Genomic DNA, 14,565 nt, shown 5'->3' on the forward strand with positions numbered 1-14,565 from the left:
GTATAATATTGATACATTTCAATATGTTATTTTAGAGGAAAGAAATTTATTAAAAATATTAACTAAACAGCAAGAGTCCAATTTTTGTAAATTTTAAAAAATAAGAAAGTATTACCTGCAGGGCATAACTAACAGAAAGTCCAAGCAATGTGCCATTAATTCCAGGGGTTAGGAGAGAGAAAACAGCACTAAAAAACACAACAAGGCTGCTAACAGCCTCAATCCACACACCTAACCATCTGTCAACAAATTGTTTAGTTATATTTTAAGTCAATTAATATTTTACTCAAGTTATATTTAAAATTTTCAATGTTTTATTGAATATAAAAGTTTACCTATTGGCTGTAATGCCAGCAAAATAGAAAACAATATTCCGGTCAATGCGCTCAACGCAAGTCTGACTAAATCTACCAATGGCATCAAAAGCTCTGATCACTTGACATCCAGTTAATGTTTCAGAAAAATGAGAGTAAATTGGAGATCTAGTGACAGCTTCCAATCTTTTAAGTTGGCGAGATGTTGGCACAAAAAATCTCTGTTGACAAATTTGACAATAATCAATATTTCTTTCCGTTTGATACAATGATCTAAAAAAAAGAATTTCTAAAAATGTTAAAATACAACAAGCTGACCTGAACAGCAAAATATCCAATGAAGAGTGGTATTATGACACTGATGAATATTGGCGTATTGATGCTTATTACAACAAGTGTGGCCATCACAGAGAACACACACATAATCCACATAAAAATGATCTGTGGCAACTGGTTATCTAATGTTTCCACATCTCGAGAAAACCGGTTAACAATTCTTCCTATTAGGGTAGTGTCAAAAAAGCTCATTGGTGCCTTCATGATTCTATCTAGCATGGAGTCGTGCATTGAAGAAGCAGCTGAAACCATTCTGAGTGCCCCCATGCAAGCATATATAAAAACAAACAGAGCTGAAACAAAGTTGATAAAAAAGTGGTAAATAATAGGTGTAATAATATTTTATGAGTTTGTTTCTTGTTTTTTAAACTCTATAATATTAAATTTGAGATTGTTTTTGTAAAATAAGTTTAACTATAAAAGCTTACCTTGGGCGGCACCAAGGGCTCCATACACTGTTAGGTAATTTTGGTTCTTTAGTTTTAAATCAGATACTGTAATATTTCCTGCCTGAATATCTGGATCACCAGTCCATCTAGACAGCCAAATGTTGGCCAGTACACTGAAAACCTGATTTTCAAAGTTATTTTCAAAATTTAAGTAAGAAAGTAAATTTTAAATATTAACCAAGTTATTTGGCATTGATTTATGATTTCTAAAATTAATATAATATAAATATCTATCATATATGTTATATATAGAAACAAAATACTAAATACCTGGAAAAGGGCGAACATAGAAAAAATAATTATAGTGGAACAATATCCAACATTTTTAAAATAGCTTTGAAATACTCGAAGGTTCACCTGTACAGAAGAATTGGAAAATTAGTTTGAAGTTAATAAGTATATAGGCCTATACAGTCCAATATATTCATTACAAATATTAGGCTATAGAGGCCTACATTGTAAATAAATCACTCAAGATATTTTATGAGTATAAGCATATTCATATTTATTTATTACACATTTAAAATATTTGTTGAAATATCACATTTCATTGATATTAATTTTTAGTTTCAGGATACTTTTTGAAAATGACATCAATGACTGCTTACAGATCCTGTTTCAGTAGATTCATCTTCTGTAAGTCTAAGCACTGTTCCATTTCCAACCCCCCCTCCTGCCACTACAGATGTCAGCTTATAGGGTTCATTCTTATCCTCAGTTGGAGTTGATGGTGATGATCCACTGCCACCAGCCATTGTCTCCAGTCTGATCAGAATTTGTTAATTATCATTAGCATCAATTGTTGATACATTTTTCCTACAATTTATGACTACAAAAATAATGTGAATATTTTTCATTATTCTTAAACTGAGTGATTTATGTAATGCTGTTTAAATTGACCTGCTTTGATGGAAGTTAACCACATCTTCTCCTGATGTGTTGCCTTCTGATTGGCTGGTCACTGATTCAACATGTTCCCATATTTTCTTTTTCATTTCTCTAACTGGATAGATATGTTATCTATTAGATTAGTTGACATTTAAATAATTATATTTTTGGTAAAGTTTTGTTTTAAGTGATAAAAATGTATGGAAATATAAGATAACTAAAATTTTAAAAATATTATTAATTCTATAACTACTTTCAATCCTACCTTCTGTGTCATCTTCTGCTTCTGATTCAGATTCCTTTTGCTTTCTCAAATTAGCCAATAGGAACTGGGCAAAGTTTCCATCTTTCTTCATCAGCTGTAAATATGATCCCATCTCTGTTATACGTCCTTCCTGCATGACGATAATTATATCTACAAGTGGTAGCCAGTGGACAGCATGAGTAGCCATGATGCGAGTCTGAAAATGTACATGTAAAATATTTAGACTATAATATAATAATCAACAGCATAGTTTTGTTTGATAAATTATTTCCCAATTGGCGTGCAATTTTTTTGTTTATCTGTTTTCTAAATCACTTCTTTATATTTTGCTATTTTAAAAATTTCCTATTGATTTAATAACTGACCTTATTTTTTAGCATTCCCTTGTCAGACAAAACACGTTTAAAAATATGTTTCCCAACATGAGAATCCACAGCACTCAAGGGGTCATCTAGTAAGTAGAGGTCAGCATTAGAATAAAGGGCTCTTGCAATGGTAACCCTTTGTTTCTGACCACCACTCAGGTTTATACCCTGAGGACAAAACAGGTTACATAATACAGAAATTCAGAACTTTTGTCCCACATTTATTTATTATCTGTTATCGTTCCTTACCTTTTCACCAATTTCTGTTTTATCTCCCCCTTCTAGAATGTCTAAGTCCTGCTTCAGGGCACAAGCCTCAATGATCTTAGAGTATTTTTTAAAGTTGAAACTTGTGCCAAAGAGGATATTGTCCTGTAGAGAACAATTCTGAATCCAAGCAGTCTGAGGCACATAAGCAAGACTGCCCTGAAAAGTTGTGACATTTAAAGGTAAAATGATAAGGCTGATTATTTTACTCTTAATATGTGCAATTAATTATTCCTGACAAATTAGATTTAGATGCATTTTTATTTTAAAAACTCACAGCTGTTTGAACTTGACCTTGCAGACGATCCATTTCTCCAAGTATTGCAGACAGTAAAGAAGACTTCCCACAACCCACTGGGCCAACAACTGCTACTAATGAGCCTCGTGGAATCTCTAGCTTTATTCTAATGACAGTTATTCAATATTTTAAATATTACTATAGTTTATAAATCAATAAGTAATAATTTATGGAAACAAAAATCATCAAACTATAATTGAATAAAAGCCGAAGTGTTCTCTTATGTTTAAATAATAAAATAACAGTTAAAATATATCAAATTATATCTTGATATAAGCAAACACTTTTCCCCATCGAACTGTAAAACACTCACCCACTCAGTCTGAAAGTAGCATCAGGGTCCCAAGTAAAAAGACCTTTTTCGATGCTCACTGCAGTATCTAGTTTTAAAACATAAAGCGTTAAAAAATGTACAACTATTTGAAACATACAATTTTTTTTCAAGCAAACTGAATTAAATTTGGTTTTATTCTCACAAACATAGAAGGTAGTTCAAAAAGCATATTTATTTTGAAAATATGTTTTGGGATTCAAAGTTTCAGTCCTAATTTAAAAGTAATATTTTAATTGGAACAACATAAACATTGTGTGTGAACAATTTCAAACCTTATCTCACCTATCTACACTACTGACAGTTACCAACCTTTATAATCTTGTAAACTGTTCTGTGCACATTCTTTTTCTGGGGCACATAAATATTTTTCTATCCTGTTCACTGAAGCACTTGCCTTATAAGAAAATGTAATTGGAATTAATCACTTCAAATAAAACCATACTGAAAATTATATAGAAACCATGTTTTTATAAATCTCTCTCTTGCGTGCTCTTTTTCTCTTAAACATGTGAAAAAATATTTTAAAACCTGGGTTGTAAAAGAGACCATCTCTGGAATAAACGCAATAGGGAATTGTAAAATATTGAAGAGCGCCAAAGTCACAAATGCTGTATCAGCTGTTAATGGCAGATCTGGGTAGACCAGGAGATACGTAGTAAAAGATACCAGACACACCTGCAAACATACACATAGGTTAGAAAATATAGTTTCATGAACTAATACTATATACATAATTTGTTTAATGTATCTTATAAAATAAAAAAAAAAACAACTATTATTAACAAATGAATTATCTAGTAAAAGGAAAATATCAAAAAGCTACCAACCAAGTATGGTGCACATGTCCAAATAAAAATGCTAATAGCATTAAGCCAAGCTAATTTTGTCAAAACATTCATCTCTCTCTGTCTTAGCAAAACAATTTTATGTTGAAAAGATTCTTCCCAAGCATATAACTTTAGTACCTAATGTGCAAGTAAAGTATGTTTTTTTAAAAATACAACACAGTTTGGCAATTGGGTGTTGCAGTAATACTTTGCTATATAACATGCTATTTTTCAAAAAATTATATAAATTAATTGGCAAGCGCTAAAAATTATGTTTTAGCTGTCAAAAATTAAAACAAAATATTAAGTATCGATTTTTATGTGTTTTGAATTTTTTAATTCAAGATAAACTATTGAAAATAATTTTTGAAATAATTAATAATATTAATTCATTAATCCATTCCAAGTTTTGGAAAAACTTCCGCCAGGGAGAGATTAAATTTTCCAAACTAAATGAATTTTTGAGATCATGATTACCATTGATAAACAAACATGGCGGCTGCTTGTTTCTTGACTTCGCTTCAACATTTTAAACTCATCATGAACTCCCAATATGCAACAAATATACAAAAGTTCAAGTCTATTGTGTACGTACGGTTGGGAAGTAATGTATTTGCATTCAATTCTGACAGAAAAGTTTTGTGGCGGTAAGTAAATTAATTATTTTTTAAAGTTAATGTAAGACCTAGCAAGCCTACCCCAGGGGACATCACTCCTACTGAACGATTTGGTAAACAGTGAACACTTATCTAGACCGTCAAGTTCGATGACAGAATATTACAAAAATAGATCTAAAATCTAAATCTACCTGATCCTAAATATATAATATCTGAAGGCCTATATCTACTTTATTACTTTATTAACTATACTGATCCCTCTAAATAAAACGTGACAGTACAGTAGTGATTAGATGATTTAGAATCTACTAGATTACTAGAGATTGAATTCTTTTCTAGATCTAGATTTTAGATTCTAGTGTGTGTTTGTAGAGTAGAGAGCTAGTTGTAAGTTATCTAATCTATCTAGATCTAGTTACTCTAGTCTAGTACTACCTATCCCAGTCTGCCCCGTCTAGTGGCGTCTAAGCTAAGGCAAGGCCTAAAAGGTGTGTAGAGTTGTAAATGTAGACTGTAGAGTTCACTAGTGTAATAGACAGTGACTGTAGCATTGCTAGTGTGAGTTGTAGTAACAATCTAATCTACACAGTAATTTAGAAATTGTGTCTAGGACTTAGTGTCAGTAAATATTGTAACATACACTTATTACTCTAGCCCACAATCTAGATCTAGTATGCAATGTAGCAAAATGTATCTATATCCACTTATTTAGTAGGCCTTGTACCCTGGTTATTAGATCTAGAGTTTAGATTTAGTAATAGAATCTAGGCTTAATGCTCAATATATATTGACCTAAAGTAGTTATAGATTTAATGGCTAGTTTTAGTTTCAATTTTATTTAAAATTTTGATTATGTATAAAAATGTAAACTATAATTATAAGAGAAAATTCTGAGTAGAAATATTGTGTGTACATCTGTTTTTCAGATTAGGCCTACCTGAATTAAATCAGTGCATATAGACCTCTAGAAAGAAGCCTACACAATTTCCAGGAAACCTCAACCAAGACTATCAACAAAACATGAAATCAAAATGTGTGTTATAATGAAGATTTCATCTAAGACTGCAATTTATGAAGAACAATATTTGATGCAAGAAAAAAAAAATCCCCTGCAATTACTGGAAAGTAATAAATCAAATACCTTTACCTTTAAATATTAAATAAATGATAAATTTATCTAAATATTGAATTTTTCTCATTCATTTTATGTTGAATTTCTTTTTTTTTATTGTATTTGTAATGTTAGTTTATGAAAATATTGTAAACAATAGTGAGAGTTGTATGGTAGTAAAGCTCCAGTCTCAAACCTGTTGATCCATGGATCTGACAACATAGAGTTCACCTACTTTTGTGACCTTGGCATAGGAAGGGATGATTTGGTCAGCCATATGCCCATCCACATTTACTTTCACTAACGTGAGTTAGGTACCCATCACTGCTGGGTGCACTCAGGGACTTTCTACTAACTACTGGGTTAGCAGTCTAATGCCAGTGTGAGTTGCTTAAAACAAAATTTGCAAGTAAAATACTATTTAGTTTCCTAAACAGTTTTAAAAATATTTGAACCCACACAAACACAAAGAACTGATATTAAAACAACACATTCAATAAAAAAATAATTAAGTTTAATAATTTATAAAAGGACATATTTAGGATGTACATGTAATATTGTTTAATATGAACAATGAAACCAGTTGCTCATATCATATTTCTACTCATAATTAAAGTTAAAGCAATATTTGTGAACAGAAATATATATTTACAATGACATTTGAAAATGGGATTTATTGGTCAAGCAGTAGAGCACACAATTGCTAATCCAGAGAAGTGGTTTGAGGGCTTGAGTACATTAAGGGTAACTGGCTTGAGACACTGACTTTAAGTGTAAACCACACAACTGTTTTATTAGCCTAAGTCAAAAAAACAAGACATTATTTTTTATTATTACAAGTGGAACATGCTTCATCTGTGGAATAATATTTTCATTAACAGTAAAAATAAATATTAAATAGTGTACACAGACACGAAAAATACATGCTTACTGTAAAGCAAAAGAAATTATTCTAAAACAATGTAATATACATTAGTAGTCATTAGGCCTATTTAGTCATATCTGTTTATTCTGAGTGATATAGTCAGAAAACTGTAATTATAGCATATTTAATTTCTACTAAGTATGCCTTGTACAACAGTATGAATATCTAGAATCTAGCTATATAGATTAATTAAAGTTGCTGATTTTTTTTTTTAAATCTTGGAATTAAATTTTCAATGTTAAATTAAAAGCTCAATGACAGTAGCACAAAGCCAAACAAAGCTTATTACAATTAAACTAATTAGACCCTAATAATAGTAATTATTAGATTAATCCAATTTTAGGCCCACTTTGGGCTTAAATCAAATTTGGAATTTCTAGAGCTACTACTAGATATAGAATTTTATCTAGTAATACTGGTACACTATAACTTGTCTATACTAAGCAGACGACTAATTAGTAATTACGGTTATTAGGTCTAGCCTACTGTCACCGTGTAATATCTAGTTTATCTACTTCTAGATCTAGATCTAGTACTAAAAGAAAAAGTACTAGAGTACTAGGAAAAGGAATTATTTTTAAAAATATGGCATTGATTTAAAATAGGGGCCTATTTATTAAAATGAATAAAGGCAAAGTCTTTATTACTAAATAGGCCTAATTTAAATTAGGGGCCTATAGGCCTAATTAACTATAATAATATGATTAATACATAGGGTCAAATTACTAATTTAAATTTAATCAGGCCTAAACTTTCTAAGCAAAATAAAGTCTAAAGAAAAATTTATGGGCCTAAATTCAAAAGTTAAGTCTAAAGGCCAAAGGTTTCTATTTTACAAAATGATCGTAAATCTAACTAATTATTCTATTATTACTAAATCTAGCTTAAATACTAGCTATTAAGTACTAAACTAATATAAATACTAACACCTAATAATAATATTAATAAAAGTATTCATATAGTTCACTATAAAAGAAAATACTCTATAGTCTATATAATATTATTTAATTATAGATCTAGGTCTAACTAAAATAAGGCAGAGATCTAGATCTAAATAAAATACTTAGGACTTAGGCCCTAGATCTAGCAAATAAATAATAATACTATTTGACTATTTGACGATTTGTTAGGCCTATATCAGACTATGACTATAACTAGATCTAGATTCTATATCTTATTAATATCTATCTACAGTTTATAACTTAGACTTAGTGTGTTAGTCACTGTTAGTGTATACTGTACTTAGTGTACTATTAATATTAATTATTAGTACTAGACTAGATCTAAGTACTAAGTTAGTACACTAGAGTAGAATCTAATTATTAAAGTTCTTTAATTCTTTAGACTTGGTCACTTGACTTTACGACGTCTTCTTTAGTAAAGAATCTTTAGTTCTTTACTCTTCTTTAAAAAAAATCTTTAGAGTTTAGAACTTTAGACTGACTACGGTCCCTACCACTAAATAATAGTAAATAAATAAATGACTAAAACTAAATCTAACGAGTCGGTTGTATTCTAAACAAAATTCTAGATCTAGAATCTAGATTCTTTATTAAATAATATTAAAATCTGAAAAGTTGAAAAGTCAATTCTTTATCTAGAAAGATCTAGAATCTAGATTAGATTCTAGATCTATCTCGAATTCTAGATCTAAATTCATAAAATTCTGATTATAAAACTTGTATTTGTTTTGAAGCCAAAAGCGAAAGTAGCTTTCCTAACTTTAAAAAAAAAGATTTAATAAAAATATCCAGATTTGGTTTAAAAAAACGCCAACCGGCAGGACTCCATTTGGACTCCACTTCAACAGCCTATATATTAATGTGCACACTGAAAACTTTTCACTAGCACCAAGTAGAACATGCTATCTTTTTTTTAATAACTAGTAATTTTAAAGGAAGAGTATATAGTATATTAATAAATGTGAATGTATATGAATAAAATACTGATAAATCTAAATGACTCAAAGTGAAAATGGTCCTTTTATTACCTTAATTCCACTAAGAACCTCATTGACCATCTTAATTCTTTTATCTTTCCATAACAGATTCTTATGCTGCAGCCTCTGCTGGTGGTATGCAATGACACCATTGAAAGGTACCAGCAGCAACAACAAACCCAGGCCAGCCAGCACTGGAACTCCTAGTGTGTTCCATAGTAAATAAACTGCTAGAAATATCTGAACATAGTAACAAAACATATTAAAAAAACAACAACACATTTTGGTTCATTCAAACTTAATAGGTTGACAAGAAATACTCATCACATTACAAAAATTGTCTTATAGCCTAATATACTTGTGAATATGAAAATAAATCAATCTGAAATGCTATTTTAAGCTTGATGAGATGTTAGAGCTGAGCTACCTCTAAGACCACCCAAGTTATCTACCTGTAAGGGAATTGACCATACCATCTCAGTTGTCTACCTGTAAAGGAATTGACCACGCCACTCAAGTTATCTACCTGTAAGGGAATTGACCATACCCTCCAAGTTATCTACCTGTAAAGGGAATTGACCACACCACCCAAGTTATCTACCTGTAAGGGAATTGACCACACCACCCAAGTTATCTACCTGTAAGGGAGTTGACCACACCACCCAAGTTATCTACCTGTAAGGGAATTGACCATACCCTTCCAGTTATCTACCTGTAAGGGAATTGACCACACCACCCAAGTTATCTACCTGAAAGGGAATTGACCACACCACCCAAGTTATCTACCTGTAAGGGAATTGACCATACCCTTCCAGTTATCTACCTGTAAGGGAATTGACCACACCACCCAAGTTATCTGCCTGTAAGGGAATTGACCACACCACCCAAGTTATCTACCTGTAAGGGAATCGACCACACCACCCAAGTTATCTACCTGTAAGGGAATTGACCACACCACCCAAGTTATCTACCTGTAAGGGAATTGACCACACCACCCAAGTTATCTACCTGCAAGGGAATTGACCACACCACCCAAGTTATCTACCTGCAAGGAAATTGACCACACCACCCAAGTTATCTACCTGTAAGGGAATTGACCACACCACCCAAGTTATCTACCTTTTAGGAAATTGACCACACCCCCCAAGATATCTACCTGTAAGGGAATCGACCACACCACCCAAGTTATCTACCTGTAAGGGAATTGACCATACCCTTCCAGTTATCTACCTGTAAGGGAATCGACCACACCACCCAAGTTATCTACCTGTAAGGGAATTGACCACACCACCCAAGTTATCTACCTGCAAGGGAATTGACCACACCACCCAAGTTATCTACCTGCAAGGAAATTGACCACACCACCCAAGTTATCTACCTGTAAGGGAATTGACCATACCCTTCCAGTTATCTACCTGTAAGGGAATTGACCACACCACCCAAGTTATCTACCTGTAAGGGAATTGACCACACCACCCAAGTTATCTACCTGTCAGGGAATTGACCACACCACCCAAGTTATCTACCTGTAAGGGAATTGACCATACCCTTCCAGTTATCTACCTGTAAGGGAATTGACCACACCACCCAAGTTATCTGCCTGTAAGGGAATTGACCACACACCCCAAGTTATCTACCTGTAAGGGAATCGACCACACCACCCAAGTTATCTACCTGTAAGGGAATTGACCACACCACCCAAGTTATCTACCTGTAAGGGAATTGACCACACCACCCAAGTTATCTACCTGCAAGGGAATTGACCACACCACCCAAGTTATCTACCTCTAAGGAAATTGACCACACCACCCAAGTTATCTACCTGTAAGGGAATCGACCACACCACCCAAGTTATCTACCTGTAAGGGAATTGACCAAACCCTTCCAGTTATCTACCTGTAAGGGAATTGACCATACCCTTCCAGTTATCTACCTGTAAGGGAATTGACCACACCACCCAAGTTATCTACCTGTAAGGGAATTGACCACACCACCCAAGTTATCTACCTGTAAGGGAATCGACCACACCACCCAAGTTATCTACCTGTAAGGGAATTGACCACACCACCCAAGTTATCTACCTGTAAGGGAATTGACCATACCCTTCCAGTTATCTACCTGTAAGGGAATTGACCACACCACCCAAGTTATCTACCTGTAAGGGAATTGACCACACCACCCAAGTTATCTACCTGTAAGGGAATTGACCACACCATCCAGGTGTAACTCATTAGATCTTGCACCCTCTGACAGTCAACAGACATGAGGTTAACGACCTCACCAGCTGTACTTTGTTGTCCAATGTTAGTGTCTATATGGAGGCTCTGAATGGAAATAAACAGAAACGCAAGAGATACATAAGACTTTTAGTACATTTTGAACATGCCTTCATCACTGAAATTTAAAAACACTTTTACTACAGCACATTAGGATAAATTGGACACTAAATGGCAAATTAAAAAAATAAAAAGTTTGTTTTATAAATAATGGTTGCCATTAGAGTAGTTTAATACTAAACTTCTTTTAATTAAAACACATCTAACCTTTCTGTAAATAGCAACCATGAGAGCACTTTTCAACATCATTCCCGAGGTCATGGCTAGATGGTAATGTTGATGGTAAAAAATTGTCTGGCACCAAGAGGCACCCAACATGGCTGCAGCTAAAACATAGCCATACCAGGCTGGTTCTAAGTTGATTGCTCCAATATGGAGGATCAAACCTCTTTAGTGAAAAAAAACAACAAATGATTCTTAAGTTTAAGTACAGAGAGATATGTTTTAAGTGGATTTTGGTGAAGCATTCTTAAGCAAAGTTATTAAATGAATAACTGAATGAATGAATAACAATATTTCTTTAAACAAATTGCTTCTCAATTCACGTTAGCTTAAAGCAAAAACAAAATGTCAAAAGACTTTAACTACCATCATAATAAAGAAACAAAAAAATTGTCCACACCAAGCTGTCTTTTTGTAAAACAATATTTTCTTTGTGCATAAACATGAATAGGTTTTTAAAATGCATATTAATTTACATTTAAAAAACCCATTGGTGGCTATTCTACTTGAAAAAACGTGTTAACTTACTTGAGACAAAAGGGCCCAACAAACTGTTTTAACTTAGGGGTCGTCCATAAATGAGGGGGGAGGGGGGGGGGGTCGGTAATATTGTGACGATATGTGATGAGGAGGAGGGGGGGTTTAGATGGTGCGACGTCACACTTGCTTTATAGATAATAAATGTTAGGAAACGAATTTTAGACGTTATTTAGCGTTTTAGAAAACATTTTTAATAAATTATAATAGAAATTGATTAAAATACTTTACTTTGACATATTTCAGACAAGATGTTGGAAAAATATCGATGTTTAAAAAAATTCAACTGCAATTTTGAGGGGGGTTGTAGGCTGAGGTGTGACGTCATTTTAGGGGGGGGGGTCTGGCTTTTTGTGAGGACGTGTGACGGAGGGGAGGGGGGGGGGGGAGGTAAAAATCGTCAAAAAAGCGTGACGTCATTTATGGATAACCCCTTACTTAGAAGAAATGGCCAAACAAAATCTTAACTTACTTGAGAAGAAATGGCCAAACAAACTGTCTTAACTTACTTGAGAAGAAATGACCCAACAAACTGTCTTAACTTACTTGAGAAGAAATGGCCTAACAAACTGTCTTAACTTATTTGAGAAGAAATGGCCCAACAAACTGTCTTAACTTACTTGAGAAGAAAGGGCCCAACAAACTGTCTTAACTTACTTGAGAAGAAAGGGTCTAACAAACTGTCTTAACTTACTTGAGAAGAAAGGGCCCAACAAACTGAACTGTCTTAACTTACTTGAGAAGAAAGGGCCCAACAAACTGTCTTAACTTACTTTAGAAGAAATGGCCCAACAAACTGTCTTAACTTACTTGAGAAGAAATGGCCCAACAAACTGTAAGACGTCTGAGACTGCCTTACAAATGTAAGACAAGAAAACTTCCCAGCCAAAAGCTTTGACCAGCACTTTAAAAAGTGAGCATTTAGTTTTTCTGTTTAATGGCAACTGACTGCTTTCTGCCTCTTCTTTTCTTGTTCTGCACTTTTTAAACAAACTTTCTCTTGAAGAATATCTTTCAACATCACCTGAAATTGTTTAATGTAAATGTTGGGGGAGGGAGAGGTTTCCAAATACTTGTGTTCCGAGTTCATCTAAAGCTAGTTTCTATGCTGCTGAAAATGCATTGCTCCTTCCTTAGGCTATTGTTGACATTGTTTTTTCAGGGTAAGAGAGCAGATATAAGTGTTGTCCATATAGCAAACATCTCTATAAATAGCATAGTTTGCAATAATGTGACTTGACATTCAAAAAGTCGAAAGTAATATATTCTGCAATAAATGTTTTATTATGTAAATAAAGTAGCGTGTCTTTTATGTTTTGTATATTAATATGATATGGTTTGTACAATTTTGTACCTTTCCCATTTTCAGAGCTCGAGTGATCACTGTTAGAGTATCCTGTGGTACTATATTCCTGCTGCCTGCACTTGTGTCCACCACGACTTTAAAAATAGATTAAATAAAAAAATACAAATATCTATAGGCCCAAATATATATTCACATACACATTTACACACACATTTGGTTCCACGACAACGATCTTAGACAAATGATAACGGGACCAATGATATCATGGACAAATAATGTCAGACAAATATCTTAAATTATCTCACGGAAAAATATTTAAAGTCCTTAGGATGATTGCACTAATTTTAGTCTATTTGAAAATTTCTTTTTATTGATACGGTCTTTACTTGTTTAATCATAATAATTATGAGATATACTAAAATTAATTAGTTTTTAGTTAAATTTAACAAAACATCTAACAATGTAGTAAACTTTTTTTTTAAAGCATTTGATTTGAAAACGTTAAAAACATATTAATTTTACATGAATTATCAGTCATGAAAATGTAGAAAACAAATAAGGTGAAGTAAGTTATACTAAATTAATGTTCAACATCTGAAATCATTTTCAAAAAGGAAAACTGCGCACAAAAAATGCGCAGCGGTCAACAGCATCTATGTATGTATGTATGTATGTATGTATGTATGTATGTATGTATGTATGTATGTATGTATGTATGTATGTATGTATGTATGTATGATCAGAAAATCATAGCAATTTGTATGCAGTTTAGAAAAAGCGGTGGCATTTGTTCGTTTAAAAAATATATATACAGAAATGAGAATAAAATATATATGTGTACACACTTACACAATTAAACATGCAAGTTTAAACACACACACATACACACATGGGCATACTCATAATTGCTGATAGATCCGTGTATCATTTTCTGTGTGAGTAATTTTCTTATTTGCTCATTTTTCTGTGTGCGCATTTTTGTGTGTGAGAATTATCCTTTGTGCACAGTTTTCTCTGGTTGCACATTTTTCTGTGTGCGCAATTTTCATTTGCGCAGTTTTCCGTTGCGCATTTTTCTGTTGCGCATATTTCTAGGAACCTGATTTTAAGTAATTGCTGCATTGTCCACGGAGAGCTAATGTCTTCTCCCTTAGGGCCTGTATCTTCCAACAAACGAAAAGCCATCTTATTAAGGAGGTGTATATTCATAGCCCATCCACCAATAAATG

At 33.0% G+C, this 14,565-nt stretch overlaps 1 protein-coding gene across 1 annotated transcript in view; it reads right to left on the reverse strand.

Moving 5' to 3' along the window:
• The window catches only part of LOC131942650 (multidrug resistance-associated protein 1), a 96,257-nt gene that overhangs the window by 11,035 nt on the left and 70,657 nt on the right, over nucleotides 1-14,565 (reverse strand). Inside the window, exons 18-28 of the mRNA XM_059302548.1 lie at nucleotides 3,162-3,288; nucleotides 2,867-3,043; nucleotides 2,618-2,785; nucleotides 2,253-2,448; nucleotides 2,000-2,102; nucleotides 1,708-1,864; nucleotides 1,370-1,456; nucleotides 1,079-1,220; nucleotides 633-943; nucleotides 336-535; nucleotides 116-239 (exon numbers count right to left, since the gene is read on the reverse strand). Of these exons, the coding sequence (XP_059158531.1) occupies nucleotides 116-239; nucleotides 336-535; nucleotides 633-943; nucleotides 1,079-1,220; nucleotides 1,370-1,456; nucleotides 1,708-1,864; nucleotides 2,000-2,102; nucleotides 2,253-2,448; nucleotides 2,618-2,785; nucleotides 2,867-3,043; nucleotides 3,162-3,288 (1,792 nt within the window). The remainder of the gene's footprint in view (nucleotides 1-115; nucleotides 240-335; nucleotides 536-632; nucleotides 944-1,078; nucleotides 1,221-1,369; nucleotides 1,457-1,707; nucleotides 1,865-1,999; nucleotides 2,103-2,252; nucleotides 2,449-2,617; nucleotides 2,786-2,866; nucleotides 3,044-3,161; nucleotides 3,289-14,565) is intronic.

This window comes from Physella acuta, unplaced genomic scaffold (assembly GCF_028476545.2).
Source record: "Physella acuta isolate Inbredline_101_S28 unplaced genomic scaffold, ASM2847654v3 ptg000416l, whole genome shotgun sequence".
Taxonomy (NCBI): Eukaryota; Metazoa; Mollusca; class Gastropoda; family Physidae; genus Physella; species Physella acuta.